Here is a 26,766-nt window from a genome sequence, read left to right as displayed (position 1 = left end):
CCTTAACTCGGTTGAAGCACCTTTGGCAGTGGCCCAGTTTGAAGTCCTGAGCGCACTGGACCAGGTTTTCATCTAGGATATCTCTGTATTTTGCTGCTTTTAGCTTTCTTTCAACCCTGACCAGTCCCCCAATCCCTGCAGCGGAAAAACACCCCCACAGCATGATGTTCCCACCACCATGCTTCACAGTTGGCATGGTATTGCGCAGGTGATGAGCGGTGCCTGGTTTTCTATAGACAAGGCTCTTGGAATATAGGCCAAACATTTCAATCTTCGTTTCATCAGACTGGAGAATCTTGTTTCTCACAGTCTGAGAGTCCTTTAAGTGCTTTTTTGTGACTTTATGGCCGCTCTGCCATAAAGCCCAGATCGATAGAGTGTTGCAGTGATGGTTGTCTTTCTGCAAGTTTCTCCCATCTCCACATGTGATCTCTGGAGCTGAACCAAAGTTATCATTGGACGCACAATTTACCATGCGCATCGAGAGTGAGAAACCCTAATCGCGACCACGAGGAGGTTACCCCATGCAACTCTACCCTCCCTATAAACCGGGCCAATTTGGATGCTTAGGAGACCTGGCTGGAGTCACTTAGCACGTCCTGGATTCAAACTCACGACTCCATGGGAGGTAGTCAGCGTCAATACTCGCTCAGGGGTGGTAGTCAGCGTCAATATTCACTGAGCTACCCAGGCCCCCGCAGTTTTTACTTTTTAATAAATTTGCAAAGTAATCAAAAATATGTTTTTTGCTTTGTCATTATGGGGTATGGAGTGTAGATTGATGTGGGGAAAAAAATATTTAAAGCATTTTAGACTGCAACAAAACAAAATGTGAAAAAATGGGGTCTGAATACTTTATAAATGCACTGCATGAGTCATTCTGCCACACTAATGGCAGCAAGAAATGAACATTAACAAAACATAAAAGAAACGCCAGTCTAAGTTCTCAAATTAAGAAATGGATCTTCTAATGGGCCTTCTATTTCAATCTAAATATATGATATCATCTAATCTTCCGATCTAACGAAATGTAAAACAGTTCCATGGTTTGTTATTATAATCGAAGAAGCCGAGTCCGATCGATTGTTTGTGGCTGATATGTCAATATGTAAAGAAATCACACCAGTCCAATTCGGTCTCCTTCTGCAGGCCTTTCTGGGTGACTCTGATCAGATCTTCTTCTAACTGCAGCAGTCGAGTAGTACTCTCCTCCATTTTCCTTTTCACATCTTCTCTCTCAAACTGCAAGCTCTGAGCAGAGAGCTGTAACTCCTGGGTACCCACACACACACACAAATAGATAAGAGAGGAAATATATGAGCCATATAAAGTGGTCATAAGCATGTTGTATTCACAGCTGATGTTCAGCTACAGAAAGCATGGGAGTAAATGCAGAATAGATTGTTGGCTCTTGAGTTACAGTTGTGTGTGGTCTCTGAGAATCTGCAAACATTATTTATGGGAAAAGTATGTCTCTAAATCCAACTCCAGTCTCTTCTGCAGTACCACGTCATGTGCAGAATTTTTAGAATTATTTTAGCAGCACATAAAACAACATATAAAAACGCAGTCATAAAATTAACAGGCAGGAACTTGTGTGCTTGTTTTCATGTTTAAGCCAGCTTTGACTCTGAGCTGATACTTTATGAACACCCCCCCCCCCACACACACACAGCCTTATTTCAAAAATATCAAGTCAAATCAGAGCAAAAAGACAGAAAGAAAATGTTTCTTGCCCATTTGACTCATACCATTTTATTTCTCTCTCTCACCTGCACATCTTTCCTGAGCTGAGTGCTGCTCTCTTGCTCCTGCTCATATTCTTCCTGTAGTCTATTCTTCTCCTCATTCAATTCATCCCTCTGTTTCTGTAGCATGTCCAGGGTCTCCAAGAGCTCCTTCTTTTCCCGTTGAATTTGCTCCATTTTTTTCTGGGAGAGAAAATAAATAAATAAATTTGACAAACCTGGCATTGGAAAATTGATACAAGATGTGTAATTTCTGCATGTGTGTGCTCCAACATCATCTTCAGTGTTTATAAATTAAACAACAAATCTCCTCACCTCCAGGTAACTGGCCTTGGTGGTGACAACCAGGATGTCTGATCCACCTTCATCCTCCATTGTCAGCAGCTCCTCCTCTGTGGGGCTGCTGGCACGGAACTGGAATGGAGTGCTGGCTCCACGGATCTCTCCGTTATGCGTCACATAGCAGAACTGGTAGAACTCGCCATCGTCATTCGGGACATAGTAACCTGCACAGTTCCCAAAAATCAGACTAGATAACACCCCTATCTTTGCAGGAAATTAAGCCGCTACTATTTTCCCAAGCAAAACTTTAAATGTTGAACAACATATTTTGTAGGACTAGTAAACAAACCCTAAAGTCCATCATTTACATAGTCAATTTTACAATTCCGCTGCAGCCTTATGATAGGCTCATATCCATTCTCTTTTAATTCAATGGTATATTTTTTTAATTGCCTATAATGAATCCTGGCTCATGCCACAAAAAGACTCTAATCCCTCACAAAGATTCAAGTATTTGACCTGAACCACTCCAGTAAAACTGGCCAAACAGCACTCCAGCCTTCTAATAGGAGGCTGCATCCGTCATTACATATAAAAAATGAAACACACATCTTGAGGATCCTTATCTTTGGCAGTGTATTCACTGAAAAAAAGATTGTCTGAAACCCATTTTAGACAATGTTATTTTACCTTGGAAGACCACAGATCTGTTGACCGCGATTCCCTCAGTGTAGTTGTCTGGAAGAGGTGACCACAGGAACGTGTAGTAGTCACGAGCAGTACTCCAACCAACCTGTGACAAAGAGAGAGACTCATTTTTGACTCAAGTGTGATCAAACTAAGTAAAAATTTATTCTCTACAGATCTCAAAAGCATTAAATATAACTTCAAAATGAACCTTGGATTTACTGTAGTAATATTGTAGTAACCATGACTGTATTAATTATAACTGTGTTAACCATGTTTTTTGAAAACAATGAACTTTCTTTTTGTTCATTTCCATGACCTCTCCAGGCCAGGAAAACACAATTGTAATATTTCCAGGTTTTCCATGACCGTGGGAACCCTGACTAAAGCTCGGATCAAGAATTTTAAAATCTATAACTCTTCAAGTTAAATCAGACATCAAACTATTATGATGCACTAGAACCAACAAAAATGGTACAGGTGCTACAGACTGATATAATTAGCATTGTGTGACTAAACAATTTTGTACTTATTTTTCTTAAGTTAATTTAAGAAAAAATAAAGCAGTCTTTATTAAGTCTGAAGCTATAAATTTGTTAAGTGTTTATGTAGACTGTCCCACATACACAGACTAATGGAAAGTCTATAAAATGCATCTTCAAGCTGATGTGGTCTTGACCATTGCCTGATTTTCATGTTCCCAAATTCTTGGGTGAATTATGTATTTTCCCAATCTCCATAAGGCCCAGTAGAAAGCATCGGAGATGAGTGAGTAAAAACACAGACTCTGCTGCTTTTACGGGGGCTGCCACGTGTTTCTTGCCAAAGCCTCATGAATATGTTCGGTTGAGCGAGCGCGGCTACAACTCAGCCTTAACAGGAAGAAGAAAATAGGTGAAAATTTTATACATACTTTAGAATGGAAACCGAGATGTAATTATAGGAATTTTATGTGTTGTTAACTGATGGCTGATGAGGGGGAGTACAGAAAATACATCCATAATTTCAGCCCTCTGTCATAAAACTGTCAAACAAAATCAGACTCACACCAGACTGGCTGCTTTCAACATACACAAGCACACATGCTAAACAAGCGTACTACCGTACTACTTACTATTAGCATCTACAAGGGAAATCTATAGCATCCTGGAAGTGACATTAGTCGGTGAAAAATGATAACTCATGCAGCATGGTCAAATAATTAAAGCTTGTTTGCTTGAACCATACAGCTGTCCTCCATGTCCACAATAACATTAGTGTTTCCAAAATCCCCTGATTGTACAAGAAAGTTGCTCGAGGTGCTGGAGTTGTAAAGAACAGGAAGCCATTAAAGGTATGGCCCATACAGAGTGTCATTACAGCCTGGACCAAACTCCACTCATTAGAGACGTTTGGGGTGAAGGAGGACGAAAATTACGCCCTTGTATGTCTCTCATTTAGGTCTGTGGAGGGAACGGCAAGCAGGAGAAAAGATGGATGATCGCCAGACATGAGAAACTACACAAGATTATTTCAGAACAAGCTACTTTTGGTGAGAATAATGGATAGAATAGTGTGCACAGGTTAAAATAGAGGAACATGAGTAATATTGATTAATTACTTATGACAATTTTGGTAAAGAAATAGAATAGCATATAAAAATCATTCTTTGCTTTATTTATCATTACTATTTAAATTAAATAAAAATACAAAAATATCTATAAATATCAGCAAGGACCTAATTCAGCAAAAATTACTGTTTATTTTGAAGAAAGGTAACAGAAGCACACATTTCAACCAAAACATTTCACAAAAATAAGTTAAATTATAAAACAAAGATATAAAGATATATATAAATAAAGATATACTGCTCTGGATTAAGTAAAAAGTATTTGGACACTTTTTCTATGTCCACAGTTAATAGGTCTGGTTATCAATACCAGTTTCCTAATTTGATTATGATTCACAAGCTCTCCATTCAGATTCCAATTAATTTGGGTATATTTCAGTTATAATGTTGATTTTGCTAATGAAAGTAATTTCTCAGCAGAAAAGTCCCGATGATGTTGCTATAACAATGCAAAAAGCACTTACCAGTTTACTTGAAGTGAAAATCAGTCCTCCTTTCTTGTTTAATAAATTAAGCAATCACATGTTCATGCAGTACATCTTGTGTTTTTAAATCCATAAGGGTCTCTTTCTCAATGGCTATAGCGGCAGTGATTACATTCGATTCATCAGCAAGATCTCGCGCGCTTTCAAATTACGTCACTTAAAGCGTGATTGCCTCACTCAAGGCCAGCAAGAAGGCCTTAACTTGGACATCCTAAAGATCACATCCAAAAAGAACAAACAAATCAATCTGATTGGCTGATGAATCTGATAATCTGACTTTAGTTGCTCATTCATTTGCACTGTTGAGGGATTCTGTGGAAATTCTGAAGGCCTAACAGGGTGGACCTCAAACTCACGCACTGTTTCGGGCATGTGATTTGTGAAACAGTTGTCACACTTTGCTTGTAAGCATCAAGGAATAAATTCTGATTAATTAAGAGTGGAAAGCAATTAAATATACATAGGCAAAAAGGTGATTGAGGATTAAAGGATGAAAAATATTAATTTATTTGGCATGTTTGGCCAGCAGAGAAGGCTTTGCTGGCCCTGAGAATTCGCCACTGGTGTTGTTATAATAAAAAAATATTTTTAAACACTGGCACGAGGACTGACGTTCCCCACCCCTGGCTTATAGAGTCAAGATCGATCTTGGGATGATAATAATCGATATTTGATCACGATAAACATTGTGATTAATCTGAAAATAGATATTTTTACCCAGACCCTATTAGTTACTGTGATGAACTACACCTGTTGTTAATCTGTAAGACATCTGTGTGAATTTGAGGGATGATAACTTCTTACATCCACTAAAAACATCCTTGGGACCAGTTAGTTAAATATAATTAGAAATGTAATACAATTGGTATAATACAAATGGCTATGAAAGTGAAGTATTTTAAGAGAAAAAGGTCTAGCATAAATTGTTTGCAGATGACACTTGGTTTGATACTGTATACTGGCATTTGTTTTTTTTAATCTAATGCAATGACATTCAAACATTTTTAAATGTGGCATAATCTACACACTTTTTGGGGCCACTGCATATAATAAGAAAATAAAACTCCACAACAGAATATTCCAGTGTTTGTGTGAAAGTACATAAGTCCCTGATTCTAATGACGCACTGATTTGGCCCATGATTTGGTCTGTGCTGGCTCCATGCAGCATACAGCGGGTCTATATATCAGGGTGCAGTACAGAGAACAACTCCTGCTATGACAGGATAATTATAAAGCAGTGTTCACTTCTCCACAGTGAGTCTGATAGCGTGTCCAGACAATCAAAACATGACGTTCACAGCTTTTTCAACTAGACTATCTGTAACCATTCCAACTTCAAAGAGCCACAGGCAGTGTGCCTGCTCAAACAAGAAACAATAGCCCTCATTTAAAGAGCCACATCTCCTTCAAAGTCTTTAAAATGCCCCTATGGAGAAGAAAGCTTCAGTTGCCTGGTAATCTGATGTCACCACAAAAAATGCTATGGATTTAATATATAGGCGAGTAAGAAGGGGACATACCCGAGCATTATAGGAGTTTTCTGTTGTTTGTTCCAAAATAACTACGATTTCCTGATTTCTACATATTTGCTCAATTGTTATCAATTAAAACAAGTAATGCCATCTTTGCTTTCATTACATTTCCAGACCATTGCGGTTCAGGTAGGATAAGTTAATATCAACACTAGGTGGCAATAATAGCCTTGTGCCTACCTGCCACTACAGCTGAGCTCTAGGCAAGTGACTCATGGAACGGTCTTGCAATTTTCTGGTGTTTGGCATGGCTGCCTTTTGTCTGTCAACACAGATTGAGCCATGTTAAGATTTATGATCTTGTGCCCTTCATTGCCAGAGGCTATTTTGTGTCTCTGGGTGAAGACAAATGTGCGTCAGTCCATCTTTTTGGAGGAACATGCCTTACCTTAGGGGTATATGAAGGCACTGCCAACAAAAAGCAGTTTACTATATGACATTGAAGTAAATTCCATTATAATTTAGAACGTAAACAAAGATCCCAATTGGGTCAGAAGAAGGCAGTAAGAAAAAGTATTTAAGAGGTAAATGTAAATTACTTTATTGTATATTAAATAACCACTCTGTTGTTCTTTTGGGCAAACTTGCAATACTATTGGTAATAAGGGAATTGCATCAACATTCTCGTTTCTTTTTACACACTAGCCTTACATAGCCAGACACATTGCAGCTTATTCCAGCTAAGAACAACCCATTTTGATAGGAAGGTGCTGTCTAACCCACATGTAAAATAAACAAGCACAATTTGTTTCAAAGTGATGTTTAGGGAATTTGAGCAACATGAACACAGGAAGTCGGCATGTTGTTTCCGAGAGTTCCTCGTACAAATTTTATGAGTTGGCTATTTTGTATGATTTTGTACAAGTTCGTTTGTATAAATTTGTACGAATTTATCATGTGCAAATACCCAGATGTCTAATGCGTATGCGTGAGTTTGGCGCATGAGGCGATAAGGACGTTTATTAATATTTTGCCCTTACCCAAACTCCTTATCTTAACCAAACCGACCAGTAGAGTGTGTAAACATGATAGGAAACTGTTGTGTGAGACAGAAGCAAGTAATTGTCACGTATTAGATGGAAACTATGTCCAGCAACGTCATTGGCTGTAGTGAAAGTCGTACGATATCATACAAATTAGCCAAATTTATAAAAGTCGTATGAATTCTTATGATTTCGCTGTGAGAGTGTGTAGAGTTCCAGTGCACTAGGATCGGCCACATTATGCTGACTCACTGGCAAGTGGCATCTCCTATCAGACATTTTTTATCAGTTCCAGCTTGTTCCAGTATCCCTTGTGGTGTGACCAGAATCATCCCTCCTTTATTTAAAAAAGCAAAAATCACAGTTACAGTAAGCACTTGCAGTGAAAGTGAATAGGCCCAGTCTATAAACATTCAAATACACTACTGTACACTGACAAGGTTAGTAACCATTTTTATCACAATCAAATCATATTCACATTTATGTTTACGTCTTGTGACTATATTTTTGAAACGGTGTGTATTTTAACGTTTATGGACTGTACACTTTCACTACGTTTGTAAGTGTCTTACTGTAAACACGATGTTTGTTAACTTACTTTTTGATTACTCTTTTGAGGTAATAAACATTATGCAACAACTGTTGTTGATTGAGGTTAACTTGTATTGAACCCGAAACATTCCTTTACCTTACAAAAACTTTTAAAGATTCCATGCCACGAACCTCACAATCTCGAAGTCAATTCACACAGATATTTCAGCCAACTCTTGCCATTTTTGTGCGATATGCATTAGTCGGTCTGTAGACTAGGGACTATTTTAGCCCAATATCCACATATTTAAAAGTTTTACTTGTTTCTTATAGGCTCTTGTTCCTCGTAATCCTTTAACCAAGAACATTGGCCACAATATGATAGAGCTGCTGAGAAGCAGAAGCCTTCCTGACAGCCAGCCGTAAAACTGCATCTCTCACACACACGCACACACCTGGTTGTATCAGAACCCAGACATTGAACCCTAACAGTGGTGGTGACTGAACTCAGCACCTCCAACACCAACCTACAACAGATCTCTTTTACCCTGTCGTATGTCCTCTTTTATTTCTTCTTACGGTATAAGTCTACATCCATACCATTTAAATGCAGTTTGTTTTATATTCTCTCATCCAGCAGTAGCTGGGGATCTCCACAGACAGAAAACAGGATCAAAAACCCCTCTTAAATTGCCAACACACGTTTTTCATTCCCACGCACACCATCATGACTGCGGTGACGATCAGCTACACTCAAGCTTGACGCATCGCTTAGTGCCAAAATAGTGGAATTTTGAAAGTACCAGAGGGTTTTAATATTTTATAGTTAGGAGTTTTTCTCTACTGCACAAACTGCCAAGATCTTTCACAAATACTCAAGTAAGATTCTGCAATACAATTCAGTAATACATGTTCTTGCTCAATAGACAAAAACTCAAATTGTTAGGTAGTGACTGTGATTTTCCTGGATTTGATTCACCAATTTTCCTGGACAACATTCAAACATTCAAGACATGCTTACCTTATCGGTTTAAGTAGTCACGACACTTAAAGTCAGGTTTTAAAATACATTTCCTAATGAGCTCTCCATAAAAACAACTGCCCCAAAAAACACAGAATGTGATCATCTTAATGGTTTGCAGAAAAAGACAACTGACTGGGCTCCAGCCTAATTTGGAACTTACATCTAATATGTATCAAGTGCAGACATTTCAGTTACTCTGTTCACCTTATGCGCAAGAAAAACTAGCGCGCAGCCATCTTAAATTGTTGTCTTGGAACTTCCGTTCTAGCGGTTCTATATAGATAATCTATGGAGTTGATGTCAAAGTGCATTTAGCTAGCGAAGTGGATTTACAGGATATAGAGTTATCAAAAGGTATCATGAGTATTTTAAAGTGTTCATGGGGATGTCATAACTATTAAAAGCAGAGTGGGGAGATTTTAAAACAAGAGTAATTCATTCACAAATACACAAAATCCTACCTTCAAGCTGTGAACGTACTGACGTGCCTCTGTGGTCATTATACTCCAAGAGATAACACAAAGTCATTAAAAATATCTCATACAACACCTCTGACCATCTTCTCATGTCTGTCATTCACCCATCATGTTATAGTTAGGGTAACTAAGCAGATTTGTTTGAGCGTGAAACAGGGACGGGGTGCAAGCAACTACAGTATATTTAAACACACACACCTAAAAGTGTATGTTTTACATTATATTCCATTTAATACCATTTTAAATCTCATTTAAGCCTGTAAAAATGTAGGGTGATAAATTACTTTTAAAAGTACAATTGTAATTTTCTTTAATGTTGAAGTTGCATGTAAAATAATACGAGCTGTCACTGTTGGAAATTTCATATCACCTACATATTTTAACTAGGGCTGTCGATTTAACACGTTAATTCATTGCGATTAATGTGATAAAAAATAATGCGTTAAAAAAATTAAAGCAATTTATCGCAATGCCCCCGGACTTTAATAAGGAAGATTCCTGAGAAATGGAAGCTTGTAGTACCACCTGTTTACGCCAGAGGGCAGTAAGTGAAACTTCAGCGGTATGGCAACACACAGTTTATACAGTGAACACAACCACTCTTCAGCAGACAACACAAACATGTGTTATGTTCTTGTGTTCAAAACACTTGGAGCACAAATTCGAACTGAGTGATCTCAAGATGTGAACTATAGTTAACTTGACACAGTGACCTAAAAATTGTATGTTTATGACGCAACGCACCCAAGACGCTACACAAGCATGTCTGATGCAGGTGTACATTTACGGGTCCTTAAACATAAATCTCCAACTGATTGACAAATTCACTTGTGAAATGAATTGCTGTGAACTTTATGCCAATGATTGGCTTATGTTCAATAATATGGTAGTAAACAATACATTGTATTCTAAAGCCACTTTTTGTATGGCCTTATCAATGAATAAATCTTCTGCCACATGAATGTAATGCATTTTAATTATCTGAATATTTTTTATTAATATAATTTTTAAATATTTAAAGATAACTATGTATAATTATTTCATCATGATATATTGAATTATTGTTATATGAGAGGCTTTCTCAGCAAATATTTGTATATGCGATTAATCGCGATAAATTAATCGGGACACCATGTAATTAATTTGATAAAAAAACATTATCGATTGACAACCCTAATTTTAACACAATTATTAACAAGTTGAAACCTAAACATTAAGAAGAATTACATGTATTACATTTAAATGCTTGCACCATGAAAAAGTGTGTCAAAGCTCTCTGAATATGATCAGCCGGGTCCAATTTACCTCTGCGCGTGTCGGTAAAAACGAACATTTAGAGTGACAGAAAAAACACCTCACTAGACTTTTCACATAGTAAACGAGTGCTGTAGACCCACATCATCAACTCTTGCTGAAAAATACTTTCTGTGCTCCCACACGTAATCCATTTTGATAGACTATTCTTTGCAGCTTCAATACAACCAGGAAGTTAGATGACAAAATTCAGAAGAGGGGAGTGTGGAAAAGGGTGAATAAGGTGAATACAACACAGTTATATGTTCTAATATGATGCCTACAAAAAGCAGCCTCTTTGGGTCAGACCAGAGTGAAATCTGGTTCTGAAAAGCTTTTACAGCAGGAAACATTTAAGTGACCAGCAGTAAATCCAACATTATGTTAAGAACCTGGCAACTCCCCAAATATGATGCTGCCCAACATGATGATAGGGCCTTTTAATTTACACATTGCGGAATCAAGACATGAAAATGATTGTCTAGCAATAAAACTGCACATGGTAGCAATGCCTTCACATTTTAAATTATTTTTAGCAGATCTCTATCATTATCTGTCTAAACCAAAACAACTCTTTAATGGCTTGTCAAACCAACTTGGCTGACAAGAGCATTGTCCTGGAATGAGCGAGGAAGTTATAAAAAATATAAAATAAATTCAAGGAAACAACTACACAGAGATTCATGCAAAGCAAAAAGAAAAAACCCAGAGCCCAGTCTTTATTTGCTCCAGGAATGTGGATGGATGTGAATGTGTAAGCAACTTGCAATCACCATCTTAAAAGACAGTTTTCCATAGCAAATGTAGTTACAGGCATAGTTCACTCAAAAATGAAAATTCTGTCTAGTGGTCGACCAATATATTGCAGAGGCCGATAAATCGGCTGATAATCTGATTTTTTTAATTATCGCATCGCCCGAAAAATTTTCCCCTTTGGCCGATTTGTTTTTTGAGGTTGCTGAGATTCGCCTGCTTGCATGTAAAAAGACCAGTAAACGAGACATGTAAACGACCAGTCACGGTTAGTTTTGTTGTTACATGCCATCATGTTATAGTAATATAGACCGGTGTGCGACACAGTTTCATTTAAACATTCTGCATATCAGAGCAGCAGCAGACACGTTTGAGCTAATAATGTTAAAGTGCTCACCTGTTTCAAATCTTCCTCTGAAGCAGCGGTTCTCAAAGTGTGGGGTGTGCCCCACTGGTGGGGAATAGAGACGTGACAGGTGGGGCGCGCCAAACGGGGGGAAATTTTCCTTTTTATGTATTTCTGTCTTTATTCGTTCATGGCGAGTCCGCATCGTCAACTTCATCTTTGCAGTGACACATAAAACACCAGTTTATTAATAAACAATTAAATGTCTCCTTGCTATTTTTGTTTCACATTCATAATCATTACTTTTGCCGGTTCTTTGTGGCAAGCTTTATGCGTGCGGTCGTGCGCTTGAGTGCGGCTATATAACGTATCGGTTACCTAACGTAACCTCGGTTCTCTCTAGATGAGGGAACGAGTATTGCGTGAGCTAGCTTACGCTACGGGAAAGATTCATCTTTTCTGAGATATTGAAGCCAAAAATTATCCTTAATTTTTGTATCCATTGTCAGCGCAGTGCGGTAACTGCAGACCTTGAGCGGGCTAGCTAGCGAGCTCATTGCTTGCTCTGCGGCAACTGCTGCAGCCTATAGACGAGCTTGGGCGAACTCGCATCCAATGAGAGGCGTCCGCGCGCTCACTGCATCAAAGCCCGCCAAAATGGAATATAAGCGTAGTTCGTAGGCTGGAACCCTGGTTTTCATTGACTGAAGCGAAATACTCGCCGAGTATTGCCGGCTACGCAATACTCGTTCCCTCATCTAGAGAACCGAGGTTACGTTAGGTAACCGATACGTTCTCTTACGAGAGGTTCTCTCGTATTGCGTAAGCTAGCTTCCGCTACGGGAACCCATTGTCAACGGCGTGCGCGCCAAGCATCCACTGTATGAGCCCCACGGAATTAAGGGGGGACCCGGGGGAGCCCTTATGAGTGGGGAAATAATATTTGGCCGGCAAGAATGCGGGTCATTGATTGTGTAATACATAAGCACATAGTGGGAAGGGAGCGACAGAGCGCGGTGCCGGTCTGTGTGGAATGTGTCCCATCAGTGCAGCTCACCAGGGGAGCTGTAGCGTATTAAACCGCTAGTAGTTTTGCCTGCAGAGCGGGCACTTCCATATTGTAAAATCTGACAAAGGTGGAGGGAAGTCCATCCGCTGCCACACATATGTCGTGAATGGAAATCCCGCTGGACCATGCCCACGAGGATGCCATGCCTCTAGTGGAGTGAGCCCTAATGCCCAACGGGCATGGCAGATCTTTTGACGCGTATGCAGCAGCAATAGCGTCCACTATCCATCTAGATAGTGTCTGTTTCGAGCAGCGAGACCTTTGGTGCGCCCTCTGAACGAAACGAAAAGCTGCTCAGAGCGTCTGAAAGCGGCGAGCGCGCAGTACTACAATCTCAGTGCTCTGACCGGGCAAAAAAGAGATTGGCGTCGCGTTAAGCTATCGGTGCTGGCAGCGCCGATAGGGAAATGACCTGTGCTCTGAAAGGAGTACCGATCACCTTGGGAACATAGCCGTGTCTAGGCTTTAAAATGACCTTGGAGTCACTTGGTCCAAACTCAAGACACGCAGCGCTGACAGACAGCGCGTGAAGGTCTCCCACACGTTTGACTGATGACAGGGCAGTCAGAAAAGCGGTTTTGAGTGAAAGGTATTTCAAATCCACAGATTGAAGTGGTTCGAAAGGGGGCTTTCATAGTTTCGAGAACTATAGAAAGATCCCAGATAGGAACCGATGGAGGCGCGGGGGTTCATCCTTCTAGCTCCCCTGAGGAAGCGGATGACCAGCTCGTTTTTACCCCATGACTGGCCGTGCAGGGGTTCAGCGAACGCCGCAGCGGCCGCCACATACACTTTGAGCGTGGATGGGGATCTGCCCTTATCCAGCAGCTCTTGTAGAAATACTGAGCAGCGACGACACCCCACATGTCCGCGGGTCCAGGTCTCTGTCGGTGCACCATTTTGAGAACACAGACCATTTTGACGCATAGAGTCTGCTCGTGGAAGGGGCTCTAGCGTGTATGATGGTGTTTATTACTCCTTCTGGCAGAGCGACGGGTAGTCGTTGATCACCCACGCATGCAGCCCAGCGCTCTGGGTGGGGATGCCAGATTGTGCGGCGAGCTTGAGAGAGGAGATCTGCTCTCACTGGGATGGGCCACGGCGCTGTCAGTGACAGCTGCGTAAGCTCCGGGAACCATGTCTGATTCTCCCAACGCGGGGCTATGAGGAGCACCGAGTGACGCGTTTCCCTGATCCTCTGCATTACCTGTGGCAATAGCGAGGCGGGAGGGAAGGGGTAAAGCGGGCGTCTGGGCCAGTCCTGGGCCAGCGGCGTCCTCGCTTCGAGAAAAATATTGGGCAGTGAGAGTTCTCTTTGGACGCAAAGAGGTCTATCTCTGCTCTGCCGAATAGGTGCCATAACGTCTGGACTGTTTGAGCGTGCAGGGACCATTCCCCTGGGGAATATTGTCTCTGGACAGTCTGTCCGGGCCGTCGTTCAGGTGGCCTGGCACGTGCGTCGCCCTCAGCGGCGCAGGTGGCACTGGGACCAACTCAGTATGCGTTTAGTCAGATGGAATAGGTTCCTGGATCTGACACCACCCTGACGGTTTAGGTAGGATACCACAGATCTGTTGTCCGAACGGACCAGGACGTGGTGACCCTGAATGACCGGGAGAAAGCGCACGCGGCGTACTCGACCGCTATCATTTCCAGACAATTTATGTGAAGGAGCTTTTCCTGAACTGACCATAGGCCGAAACCGGAGAGCCCTCGCGAGACCGCGCCCCAACCCGTGTTGGACGCGTCTGTCGAGATGACTTTTCAGCGAGATACAGCTCCCATTGTCACTCCCCGCTGATACCATTCGGCCACTGTCCAGGGCTGCAGAGCTGAAATACAGGTCTGAGTCACCTTGATGGGCTGGCGGCCTGTGGCCCAAGCCCGGCGAGACGCCGGTGTTTAGCCAATGCTGAAGCGGGCGATATGCAGTAAACCCAGCTGAAGTACTGCTGTGGCTGAGGCCATGTAACCTAGCACTCTCTGGAATTTCTTCAGAGGCGTGAGGCTGTTCATCTGAAAAGATGCGGCTAGTCGCTGAACACGGCGTGCGCTGTGTAGATAAGCTGAACCGTCATTGCCACGGAGTCTAGTTCTATTCCAAGGAAGGAAATTGTCTGACTGGGCTGTAGTGAGCTCTTGGTCCAATTGACTGCAAGACCCAAACTGTTCAGATGGCTGAGGAGGACTGCTCTGTGAGACAGAAGCTCCATATGTGACTGTGCCATAATCAGCCAGTCGTCCAAATAGTTCAGAATTCGCAAACCCTGACTCCGCAGGGGTGCGAAGCTCCGCATCCATGCACTTCGTGAAAGTACGGGTGCTAAGGACAGGCCGAACAGAAGGACAGTGTATTGATAAACCTGGCCGTCGGGCGAATCTCAAGAATGGCCTGTGACGGGATTTATCTGAATCTGAAAGTAGGCATCTTTCAGATCGAGAGAAATAAACCAGTCCCCTGGCGCACATGCGCGAGGAGTTTCCTGATTGTAAGCATTTTGAACGGTCTTTTTACAAGCACCTTGTTCAAAACCCTGAGATCTAATATGGGTCTGAGGCCGCCGTCTTTCTTGGGAACAAGAAAATAACGGCTGTAAAGCCCCGACTTCGCTCAGAGAGGGTGGCACTTTCTCTATGGCCCTTTTGCACAGAAGGCTTGCTATTTCTGAACGAAGCATGCACGCTGCTTCCGTGTTCACAGTGGTTTCGAGCCAGCTCTGAAGCGAGGAGGGCGGCGATCGAACTGTAGGAAATAGCCCTGTTGTATTGTGCTTAACACCCACTTGGATATCCCTGGAATAGCTTCCCACGCTTTGAAGCGTAACGCTAGAGGGTGAATGGCCAATTCGCTCTGATTGCCGCACACAGAGCGCTGAACAAAATGTGTGAGCGCGTTAATGTGTTTATGCATGATTGCTCGCAGACAGCATGAACAGGCTGTTTTGTGAGTGACTTCCCGATTGGAATGAATGGGGAAAGAGTCACATCTGTTACGTGATGCGCAAGCATAGTCATGGGCACGGGACTTACACACAGAGGAATGTTTGCTGGCCGTGTAACAGAGCAGGCAGAGAATGGGCGCGCGCACGTATTCGTGAGCGCATTTATTGACTCTAGCGCTCGAGCGGTTCGTAACCGCTTTATGTGAGCGTGCTCTGGTGGGGACACGAGACATGCAGTGCTTGTGTGTAGAGGTGAACACTGGATTGTGGGCACATTTTCTACACATAGGGCTGGTCGTGTGACTGAGCGGCCAGAAAATGGGCACGCGCACGCATTTGTGGGCGCCTTCATTGACTCTGACGCTCGAGCGGTTCGTGAATCGCTTTATGAGAGCGTGCTCTGATAGGGGCACGGGATGTGTTATGCTTGTGTGTAGGGGTGAACACTGGGTTGTGGGCACATTTTCTACATATAAGACATGTTTGCTCTTTACAAGATTTATTTGGGTCGCCATGAAAACGGCGTTTGAGTGCAGGCAAGCGGGTAGTGTCACCGGCTTGTTGGCTGCTAAATTCACCACTGCAGTAGCCTGAGAGAAGGGACTGACAGGGGCGAAGCTTTGACGGTGGTCCGGCCGCGGCGGGACTGAGCCGTCGTTTGTTCAACACAGTTAGGAAGACTTCGGCTGTTCGGGTTTCAGCGTTACCTTAGATCGAGGCCCGCGGGGCGGCGGTCTGTGGCGGCTGTCTGAGCGCGATCGAGGGCGGCCGCCCTGTCGACGCTGAGAAGTCTGAGATTGTTGAACTGGGCGCTGTGAAGAGGCTTGTGCAGGATGCTGATCACGTGAGCGGCCTGCAGAGGAGCTAGCGCGACGTGGCAGGAAGAGGTTCATGGCTTGGGTGGCTTTCTGGACTTCTGAGAAGCGGTCAACAATGCCACTCACCGCGGAGCCGAAGAGACCAGTCGGAGAGAGCGGTGCGTTGAGGAACGTGGAGCGCTCTGCTTCTCCCATGTCGGCTAGTGTTAGCCACAAGTGTCTCTCGGTCACAGTCAGCGAGGCCATGCACTTCCCTAGAGCTTGGGCTGCAGCTTTGGTAGCCTGAAGGGCGAGGTCTGTCGCGCCAGTAGATCAGTAACAGCCTCTGGGTGCCTGCCTTTCTCATCCCACTCCCGAAGAAGGTCTGCTTGTAGGATCTGTAAAACGGCCATTGAGTGCAGAGCAGATGCGGCTTGGCCGGAGGCGGAATAGGCGCGGCCAACATAGGCGGAAGTCGCTCTGCAGGCCTTAGACGGGAGCGCACAGGCTTGGAACGCCATCTCGCGGAGGGCAGACAAAGGTGTGCTGCTACCGAGTCCTCGACCGGGGGGATGGAGGAGTAGCCTCTCTCAGTGGCGCCGTCCACCGACGTGAGAGAGGTGGAGACGTGGGAACGGCCTCGTCATCCGAGATGGCAGCAGTGCGGCCGCTCGGCGGCAACTGCGCGTCCCGGGGGGGGCGGGGAGGGTGAAAGCGATGCTCAAGGGAGAGGCTCCGGCGAGGCAGTCGCTTCAACCACAGTTTCCGGCAGCCTTTGTGAGCGGCGCTTCTTCCTGCGCGGCTGAAGGTAAGGCGGCTGGCGGTTTCTGCTTTGAGCGCTCGAGTCGAGCCCGCGAGGGTCGACATCGGTAGCTCCTCGCAGAATCGCATCCGCCCTCAGTGAGGGCGAGCTCTGCGTGCCCCAGTCCCAGGCAGAGAGCGCAGATGATGTGGCGGTCTCCTGTGCTGAGAAGGGCGACATGAGGCGCAAGTGGAGCGAGGCATCTTGAAAAAGACGCTCGTACTCTTTTGTGAATAGTTCGTGAGAACTAGCTTGCTGAATAAAAGGATACGTCGTCGGATGGCGCAGCTTCGCAGGATGGCTGAAGGTGGCTGAGACGGCCGGCTTCTTCTAGCGCTTTCCACGCTTGCTTGATGCCCCTCGAACGGCGACGCGGCTTCCAGGTCAGCGATCGCGAAGAGCTTCGCTGAAGAGATGAAAATCAGGGTTCCAGCCTACTGAACTACGCTTATATGCACTCAAGTCACGCCCATTTTGGCGGGCTTTGATGCAGTGAGCGCTGGACGCCTCTCATTGGATCGCGAGTTCAGCCCAAGCTCGTCTATAGGCTGCAGCAGTTGCCGCAGAGCAACCTATGAGCTCGCTAGCTAGCCCGCTCAAGGTCTGCAGTTGCCGCACTGCATTGACAATGGATACAAAAATTAAGGATAATTTTTTGGCTTCAATATCTCAGAAAAGATGAATCTTTCCCGTAGCGTAAGCTAGCTTACGCAATACGAGATAACCTCTCGTAAGAGAACGCTCAGTATCCTGTATAGCCTACTTAAGTTATTAAATCAATATAAAGGGGCGATTTGTCCACTAATGGCTTAAATGAACAACTACTAGTCGACTAGAAAAAAACTTTAGTCGGAGGCAGCCCTTATTTCACATATTTTTGAACCAGCAGGCCATTCTGGGTTGAGCGCGCAACCCTGAGCGGAATGAGCGAGCAGAGCGGAATATTCAGAAATGCGCGCTCCGCTCACATGCTCTGATCGGAACAAAGGAATATTAGAATAATGAATCATTAGTTTATCTTATAGCTACACTGCCCATAATTTTAATCCAATTTCAAACACAGTATGTTATGTCTATTTAAAAAATATATATATTTCTTTTCTAATTTTTTTTATCTTGACACAAATGTTGACACAGCTGCACTTTTATTTTCTCTATTTTTGAATTTCATGCAAGTTATGACAGCTGCACTTTTATTTTCTTTATTTTTGAACTTGCTACTATTTCATGTAAATAGTTAGTTTGGATTTAGATACAACTTGTTACTGATACTACTTGTTACTTGTTACTACTGTTCAATAAATTGGAACATTTTAAGCTTGTTGCATATTTCATTAGCATTGTGTTGGGGCGATGGGGGCAGATGGGGCTTGAAAATTCCCCCTTGTCCAAAGTGGGGAATGACCGAAAAAGTTTGAGAACCACTGCTCTGAAGCATGTATTCTAACAGTCTCTACACAACGGTTCCCTGTAACTTTTCTAATGATAAAAGGCAAATATCAATAAAACTTCTATTATAAATCTGCAGATAATCAAATTTGCAGATATCTCATTTAAAAATATGTAATTCACAATTCAAAAGAGTTTTCTTCCCATCGAACACTCATCTAATCAGCTAGAATCAAAACTTCAGGATCAATAAGTCCCTCCTTTCATCTGTTGTGGATTGCTCAATTGGAAACATATTAGTCTCAAATCATGTCCTGTTGGGTTTTGATGTTGCCACATACAGCGATAAAGAAATCATATTGTTGGTGCTTTAATGTATCCCTTTTGCAAAATCCTGATTTCCAACAAATGTTATTGACTGAAATCAACGTTTATAAGGAGACCAACTGGTCCTCAGTATCTTCTGTGGGTGTGGCTTGGGAGCCACTTAATGGGGTTGTTAGGTGTCAGAAGTATGCCTCATTTACCAAAAAATACAAAGCACGAGAACTCGTGGCTTTGAAAGGGAATATTAAAAAAGTGCAGAAGCAGAGCTGAAGCACCGAATGTTGTCTCAGAGAATTGACCCGATAAAAATGCATATACAATACTATTTTGTCGCAGAAAGTAGAGTTTTGGTTATTCAGGGCAAGACTGTCATTCTCTGTGAACTATATGAGTGTGGTGTATTGAGATCTTTTGATAATTTGGGAAAAGATTCCTAGATCCCAGTTCTTTAGGTATTAACAGCTGTGCGAACTGCTCTGTACTATTTTTGGGAGTAGTGTACACCCTGCTAAAGTGGCAGATATTCTGGAAATGGTGATTACTGATTTGGGAAAGGTCATGAAGCATCTGTGCATTACTCCCTGTTAATTCAGAGTCTGGGGGAAGGAGCTTCATCTTCTCTCAAGAGATTATGGGAGAAGGATTTAAACCTGGTATTGTAGGAGGGAGTGTGGGCTAGGATCCTTAAAAGCATCTAGTCTGCATCTAGAGATGCAAGGATCCATCTGATGCAATTTTTCACCAATTCTGTCATCATCTATTGACCATCATCATCATCAGCATGAGAACAAATTTCGTGCTATGTGACAAAAAAAATATCCTTTAATAGCCACTGGCTAGTAATTATACAGATTTCACTCTCTACTCATTATAGTAGTGAAGAAGAACTTTGCACAGAGATTGTTTCACTGCATGCTATCTCATGAGCGTGAACTCAAAGGAAATTTACCTCATTTGGCTGCAGTTGGTCCTGAGTTGTCGTGGATAGCGGTGTCACCTTCACTTTCGTTGAGCCATGATATGCCATAACATATAACACTGTTTTGAAAACAGTCTGTTTTCAAAACAGTTTCCATTTTACAGCATAACATAACAGTTCCTGCTGGATGTCAGTTGGAAAGTAAAAGGTGTTGCAAAACTCGAGAGCTTATAACACTGTTGCCTTATGCCTTACTGCAACATATATTTCTGCTTGATTTCCTATTTAATTTTAGCCACTGTTAAGCCCCCAGCCCTTTGTGCAGAGGTCAAAAGAAGTTTGAAATGGCTGAGCAACAACATATTGTTTGTGAACATTAAGACACTTGTCACGATGCTGGGAAAGTTGTATATGGCACGTACACACTTCAAAGTACTGTTGTTAACCCCGTAAAGCCTGACTTGTCAAAGAATTGTCAGAAAAGACAAATATTTTGATATTAGACTGTTTTTAGTATCACTAGACAAACAATTTTTTTTTAGGTATCATATTTGATACATTAGTCTTTAAAGGTCATTATCCTCCTGAGGCTCAGCAATAACTTTTTGTATATTCAAAATTGACATTTTTGTTATTTAAATTTGTCTTAGTCCATACATGCTACAGTGGTAAATCTTGGGGAATTACTCCCTCAGGCTTTTTAGGGATACCAAATGTTTGAGAGTTTGGCCATGACAACTTCCTCTCCTTGGTCTATAAATATGGATTGAAATGTATCCCAGATCAGCACATACATACAATATGAAATATATATTCATATTTTCAATAAACAATTTTTATCATATGTATTTTATGCACCAAACACTACACTGTAAAAAACATCCCGTTGTTTTTACCAACAACAAAAAAAAACCAACTGGTAGCTGTGGTTACCAAAATAATTATGTAAAAAATACAGTAAAAATGTAAAAAAAAAAAAACTTTGCAGAACAACCTGTGCACTATACAGTTTACAACTGTTGTAATTTACATGCACTGTAAAAAAAAACAGAAGTACAGAAGTTCACCAATATTGGCTCTTCCAGCAGCAATGACCAATAAACATGTAGAGAAAGTGTTCAGTGTCACTCACACAAACACTAAACACCATCAGTGTAACATGTGAAATTTAAATAATGCAGTAAACATTAACTAAACAACATTAAATATAAAACATAACACCCCAATGTACGTAACTGATATTAAAAATAAGAAGAAACATAACTATTCCCATAAAATAATGAAATATGATGGGTCATGCAGGGAATTGTGGAAACGCCTGATTATTGCTTTTTACTGTAATTTTAACAATAATTTACTGTAAAAAGTACATGTACTCCCTTGTTAAAAATGTACATTTTTACATCTAAAAAATGTCCTTTTTACAACATTTTGTTTTAAAATACATTACAAAGTTTTACTGTATATTTTACTGTTAAAATGTTAATTGATTAAAATTAAAAAAAAATTTCTGTAGTATTTTTACAGTCTTTTACCATTAAAATTACATAATTTTTTTACAGTGTATATTGACATTTAAAAAGGGAAACTTTTTTCACTCTGTCTCAGGAACTTATGGTAAGATGGCATCATCATAGCTAGTAATGTTAAATAATGAGATCTTTATAATGAAAGAGCATGCTACATATATGATATATCAACATACACATAAATATTAGTTCATACTTTAAATATATCTTGTAAAAATAAATGTCAGAATTTTCAAAGCTCTGTGATTTATTTTTTGTGGTGGCATTAATGGAATGGAATGGTGATTGAGCGATATACCTCAAAAGCCTGTTGTATCATATTTGATACATGTAATTTCAACAGGCTTTTTTCAATAAAATAATACAGAAATGTAATCAAGCACAAGCTGCTTATATTCAGCAAATACACATTTTAAAATATCAGTAACAATATAATCATTACTTTTTCATTTAGTTTATTACAATAAGCCGTCATGTATCCCAAAATAAGAGTCACTCTTTACACAAGTCTGCCATTTTAAATGGATCAATATAAAAAAAATTTTTTTTTTTTTACAAATAACCCTAGATGGTGCCATAAACAAGTGAAACTTGCATACCATATTTTTTTGGCTTTACAGCTTGAACAGAGAGTGAGACAGGAGCCGTCAAACATTGTGTATCTTATTTGATACATACGGCGTAATAGGGTTAAACAGCGCACACTCTGACTGTAATGTGAGGGTTATCTCGAGACTGCAGGGCTGATGAGAGAACTACAGTGGAGAGACCGACTGGAATATATAAATGAATGAAGACACATACTTCTGTTTGTGTGATTTAAACCAGGAGAATAAGGACACATCTCACACATGCTACTGAAGATGTCATTAACAACTAATTGTTCAGTTCAGTTCTGTACACACTGCGTGGAATTTGTAAACATGCAGTTGCCACAACCTGAATTTTTATCTGGAGTTAATTCTGTTGTTGAATGCGGTTGTCATTCCCCTATTTTACCGAACTGTGTGTAGAGAACAGAATTAAACACTAAAAGGTAAACTGACAAACCAATTAAGCTGCAGTGTATATGTGGCCTATTAGGACTGACAGGGAAAAAATGTATGTCTGATACAGACTGTTCAGAGACCTCCCAAAACAGAAGAAAAATATTGGGTACTGGGGAAACATCTAGTATTATAGAATTTAATTTTTGCAATTTATATGTTGCTTGCCAAAAACGGCTACTTTTCAATAGCTTCCAATGCAGAAACGTGTTTTTTTGCCCACATCATTATGCAGGTGGTGAGGCCAACCTGATCCCTTAACAGTAAGATTTTCATTGACTAATGGTCTGTTCCTCACACAAAGCTTTTATACTGCTTTAGAAAACTTATAGGAGTATAGTACGCAAGTTGTACAGCCTACTTTGGTGGAAATGTTTTGTCTAAGAAAAGAGGAGCTTGGACCTCCTGCTAAATATCTCTTTTGAGTTATTTGAACCTGCAACCTTACCAACCCAGATCATCATTACAGGCAAAATATTGTTGTTTTCTAATCTATGTATCTTTTTTGGAAGACCATATCTATGCAATAAAACAAATTCAACTGGACATGGTAGAAATAGGAAAATGGAGGCGAAATGAAAGTCAGTATCACCTTGAATATGCCGACCCAGTCCTTGGGATGTGGTTTAATGAACTGTGTGAGGGTGTAATGGCACTCTAATGTTGCGTGAGGGAGGTAACTCTTCCCCACATTCTGGAAGATGACATGGGCAAAGTTTGACGTTTCCATGGCACTGCTTGTTACTGTCCCCTCAAGGAATAAAGCCATCTGTCTATCAACAGCTGCCTCTGTGGGAAAACAAGGCCAATAACAGAAGTGAAACAGAGACACCTGAAAATATTTTATTCTTTGTGGACTTTAACAGATTCTACAGGTTTAACATTCGTTCTTATTCTAATACCGTAAACACTTAAACATCTTGCAAGTGTAATTTTAATCCTTATTGCATGTTGCAATGCATCTCCTGATGGTTGCTGGATAACATGCAATTATGATTCAAAACCCAAACATAATTCTGTGTGGATCATTTCCATTCAGTGTAATCCTCCCTAATAAAGAGCATACCCATAACCTCAGGGCTCCAGACTAAAACATTACTTGGGAGCCATTGGCTCTTAAACTGAAATATTAAGGAGCCAAATGGCTGTTTTTAGTCACCAAATCACATACTTGCTCTACTCAGAAACAATATAGAAAGTTTAATAAATAAGATAAGTGTGCATTCCATTTTGTCTCATAAATGTTCACACCCTTTTCATCATTTATACAAATATACTTTTTTTTACAGATATTTACATAAAATATAATGTGTATATAGTAGTGTGTTGTCGTCTTGAGCATCAATTAATCTTTGCAGTTTGTTTAACAGATGTGCAAGTTCCTCAATTGTCCTAAGTGTCAAAAGCTTGATATATATTTTTTTTTACTGTTAACGGATGGCCCAGACACAGAAACTACAAATTGTGCAAATTGAATGAAATCCCAGATGCAGTTTATTGTGCTACTCCAGCCCCAATCAATAATTACAAGAAGACAAAAGTGGTACACAAATACAGGACTTCTAATTATAAAGAAGCCCGAAATACACATTGGACTCTTATTTTGAAATGTTTACAATATCCGTTGTGAGCTCAATGAAGGCTAAGTGAATCTAATTCAAACTGCTAACCAGAGTTCAAACCATCAGTTTATTGTGGTTGATTCATGAAAAAGACCCGGTTCAAAAGAGTCATTTGGTCACAAATCTCTTCCGCTGGGTTTGTCGTTGCGTGCGACACAAATATTTATCTATCAAGTTCTTGAATTAATTTGCATAAAAAATGTGTGACTGTTGATACATTTATTCATGGCCACACTCCACGAGTAAGTAAAGCAGACTTTCTACTCTATGTCTTGTGGAATTTTATATCTCATTATATATTATGAGGTTTGGTTTTGATAATGAAGTGTGGCATTTGCAGATCTGCAAACCTAATGCTAATGACTTAGTTTTAAAGCCAGCTAGCTTTAAAACTAAGAGAAACATATTTTAACTCTAGTGTTTGTAGGAAGGTCACAAGTACCACAAGAGTGGGGAAAATTGTGAATAATTCCTCCTCGCCATGGTTTAATAAATGTAACAATTTCATTGGTTTCATTAAAACAACCTTTGTTTTAATTATAAAAACAAATTGTTTTGCTATCAAACTACATGGATTGAATTTACATTATTTTAGCCAGAAAACCAGATACCACATTTAGAATTACTAGTAATTGAATGGAAAATGGTACAATTTTAGCTTTACACAATTGTCATAATTATTCAGTGATCTGAGAGTATGTAAATTCAATAACTACTTGATTTCTATATTTGTCTTTATTCAGTATCAAAAATTGAATTGAAGGTTTTTACAACCCCTACAACAACATCAGCACAGTTATTTGTTTAAAGCTCTGATATGGTCAATAAGGTCTGGATGCCTTTTTTTTTCTTAATTCCAAAGGAATCACTAAAGTGTTGCGTCCTCCAGCTACTCTGGTTACATTCTCCACCACCGTATGGTACATGTCTTAAGAGACAGTCTCTGGACACTGAAATACCTGCAATTAGCTGTGTGTGTGTGTGTGTGTGTGTGTGTGTGTGTGTGTGTGTGTGTGTGTGGAGAGGGGATCAAAGATTTAAAATACATTTTAAAAAAAAAACACGTGTTGCAAACTACTGGGAGTTTCTTGAGAAACATTGTTTAGGAGGTTGGCTGACAACAATATGTCAGTAAGAGCATTGTATAGTGCCGTACTGATGATGAGCTGGAGACAGAGGTGAAGAACTCCATACTATTTTTTTTTTTTCAAGTCAAGTCAAGTGGTTTTTATTGTCGTTTCAACCATATACAGTTAGTACAGTACACAGCAAAACGAGACAATGTTCCTCCAGGACCATGGTGCTACATAAAAACAACAAAGGACCAACACAGGACCACATGAGACAACACAACGAAATAAAATACCTATATAAAAAACCTATAAATACCTATATAAAGTGCACGTGCAAACATGTGCAAAAAGTACGGGACAGTACAACAAATTTTTGACAATGAACAGGACAATAGACAGTGCAGCGCCGACCAGTACTCAGTAGTGCAAAAAGATGACAGTTTCTAAAAATGTAAACATAACATACTATGAGATAGTGTTCTATGCACATAGCAGTTATTGAAGTAGCAGACAGTTATAAAGTGACAGTAATTAAAGTGCAACTCAGGACACGTGTGTGTCAAACCAGTCTCTGGGTATTGAGGAGTCTGCTGGCTTGGGGGAAGAAGCTGTTACACAGTCTGGCCGTGAGGGCCCGAATGCTTCGGTACCTCTTGCCAGACGGGAGGAGGGTAAAGAGTTTGTGTGAGGGGTGTGTGGGGTCGTCCACAATGCTGGTTGCTTTGTGGATACAGTGTTTTTTGTAAATGTCTTTGATGGAGGGAAGAGAGACCCCAATGATCTTCTCAGCTGTCCTCACTATCCTCTGCAGGGCTTTGCGGTCCGAAACGGTGCAAGTCCCAAACCAGGCAGTGATGCAGCTGCTCAGGATGCTCTCAATAGTCCCTCTATAGAATGTAGTGAGGATGGGGGTTGGGAGATGTGCTTTCCTCAGCCTTCGAAGAAAGTAGAGACGCTGCTGGGCTTTCTTGGAGCTGGTGTTGAGGGACCAGGTGAGGTTCTCCGCCAAGTGAACACCAAGGAATTTGGTGCTTTTGACGATCTCCACAGAGGAGCCGTCGATGTTCAGCGGAGTGTGTTCACCTTGTGCTCTCCTAAAGTCAACAACCATCTCTTTTGTTTTGTCGACATTCAGGGACAGGTTGTTGGCTCTACACCAGTTCGTCAGCCGCTGCACCTCCTCTCTGTATGCTGACTCGTCGTTCTTGCTGCCCACCACAGTCGGGTCATCGGCGAACTTGATGATGTGATTCGAGCTGTGCATTGCTGCACAGTCGTGAGTCAGCAGAGTGAACAGCAGTGGACTGAGCACACAGCCCTGGGGGGCCCCAGTGCTCAGTGTGGTGGTGGTGGTGATGCTGTTCCCGATCCGGAATGACTGAGGTCTCCCAGTCAGGAAGTCCAGGATCCAGCTGCAGAGGGAGGTGTCCAGGCCCAGCAGGTTCAGCTTTCCAATCAGGTGCTGGGGAATGATTGTGTTGAATGCTGAGCTGAAATCTA

At 41.4% G+C, this 26,766-nt stretch overlaps 1 protein-coding gene across 5 annotated transcripts in view; it reads right to left on the bottom strand.

The window, feature by feature from the left end:
- Positions 1–26,766, bottom strand: part of tax1bp1b (Tax1 (human T-cell leukemia virus type I) binding protein 1b) — a 52,671-nt gene that overhangs the window by 13,558 nt on the left and 12,347 nt on the right. For all 5 annotated transcript variants that reach the window (XM_052146655.1, XM_052146654.1, XM_052146656.1 and 2 more), the window contains exons 2-6: positions 23,164–23,360; positions 2,721–2,823; positions 2,064–2,254; positions 1,773–1,931; positions 1,124–1,272 (exon numbers count right to left, since the gene is read on the bottom strand). In XM_052146655.1, coding sequence (XP_052002615.1) covers positions 1,124–1,272; positions 1,773–1,931; positions 2,064–2,254; positions 2,721–2,823; positions 23,164–23,340 — 779 coding nt within the window. In that variant the 5' untranslated portion in view covers positions 23,341–23,360. The remainder of the gene's footprint in view (positions 1–1,123; positions 1,273–1,772; positions 1,932–2,063; positions 2,255–2,720; positions 2,824–23,163; positions 23,361–26,766) is intronic.

The sequence above is a fragment of the Xyrauchen texanus genome, chromosome 17 (assembly GCF_025860055.1).
Source record: "Xyrauchen texanus isolate HMW12.3.18 chromosome 17, RBS_HiC_50CHRs, whole genome shotgun sequence".
Classification (NCBI taxonomy): Eukaryota; Metazoa; Chordata; class Actinopteri; order Cypriniformes; family Catostomidae; genus Xyrauchen; species Xyrauchen texanus.
Note: the sequence above shows the minus strand (reverse complement) of the source record. Positions and strands in the feature narration are given on the sequence as shown.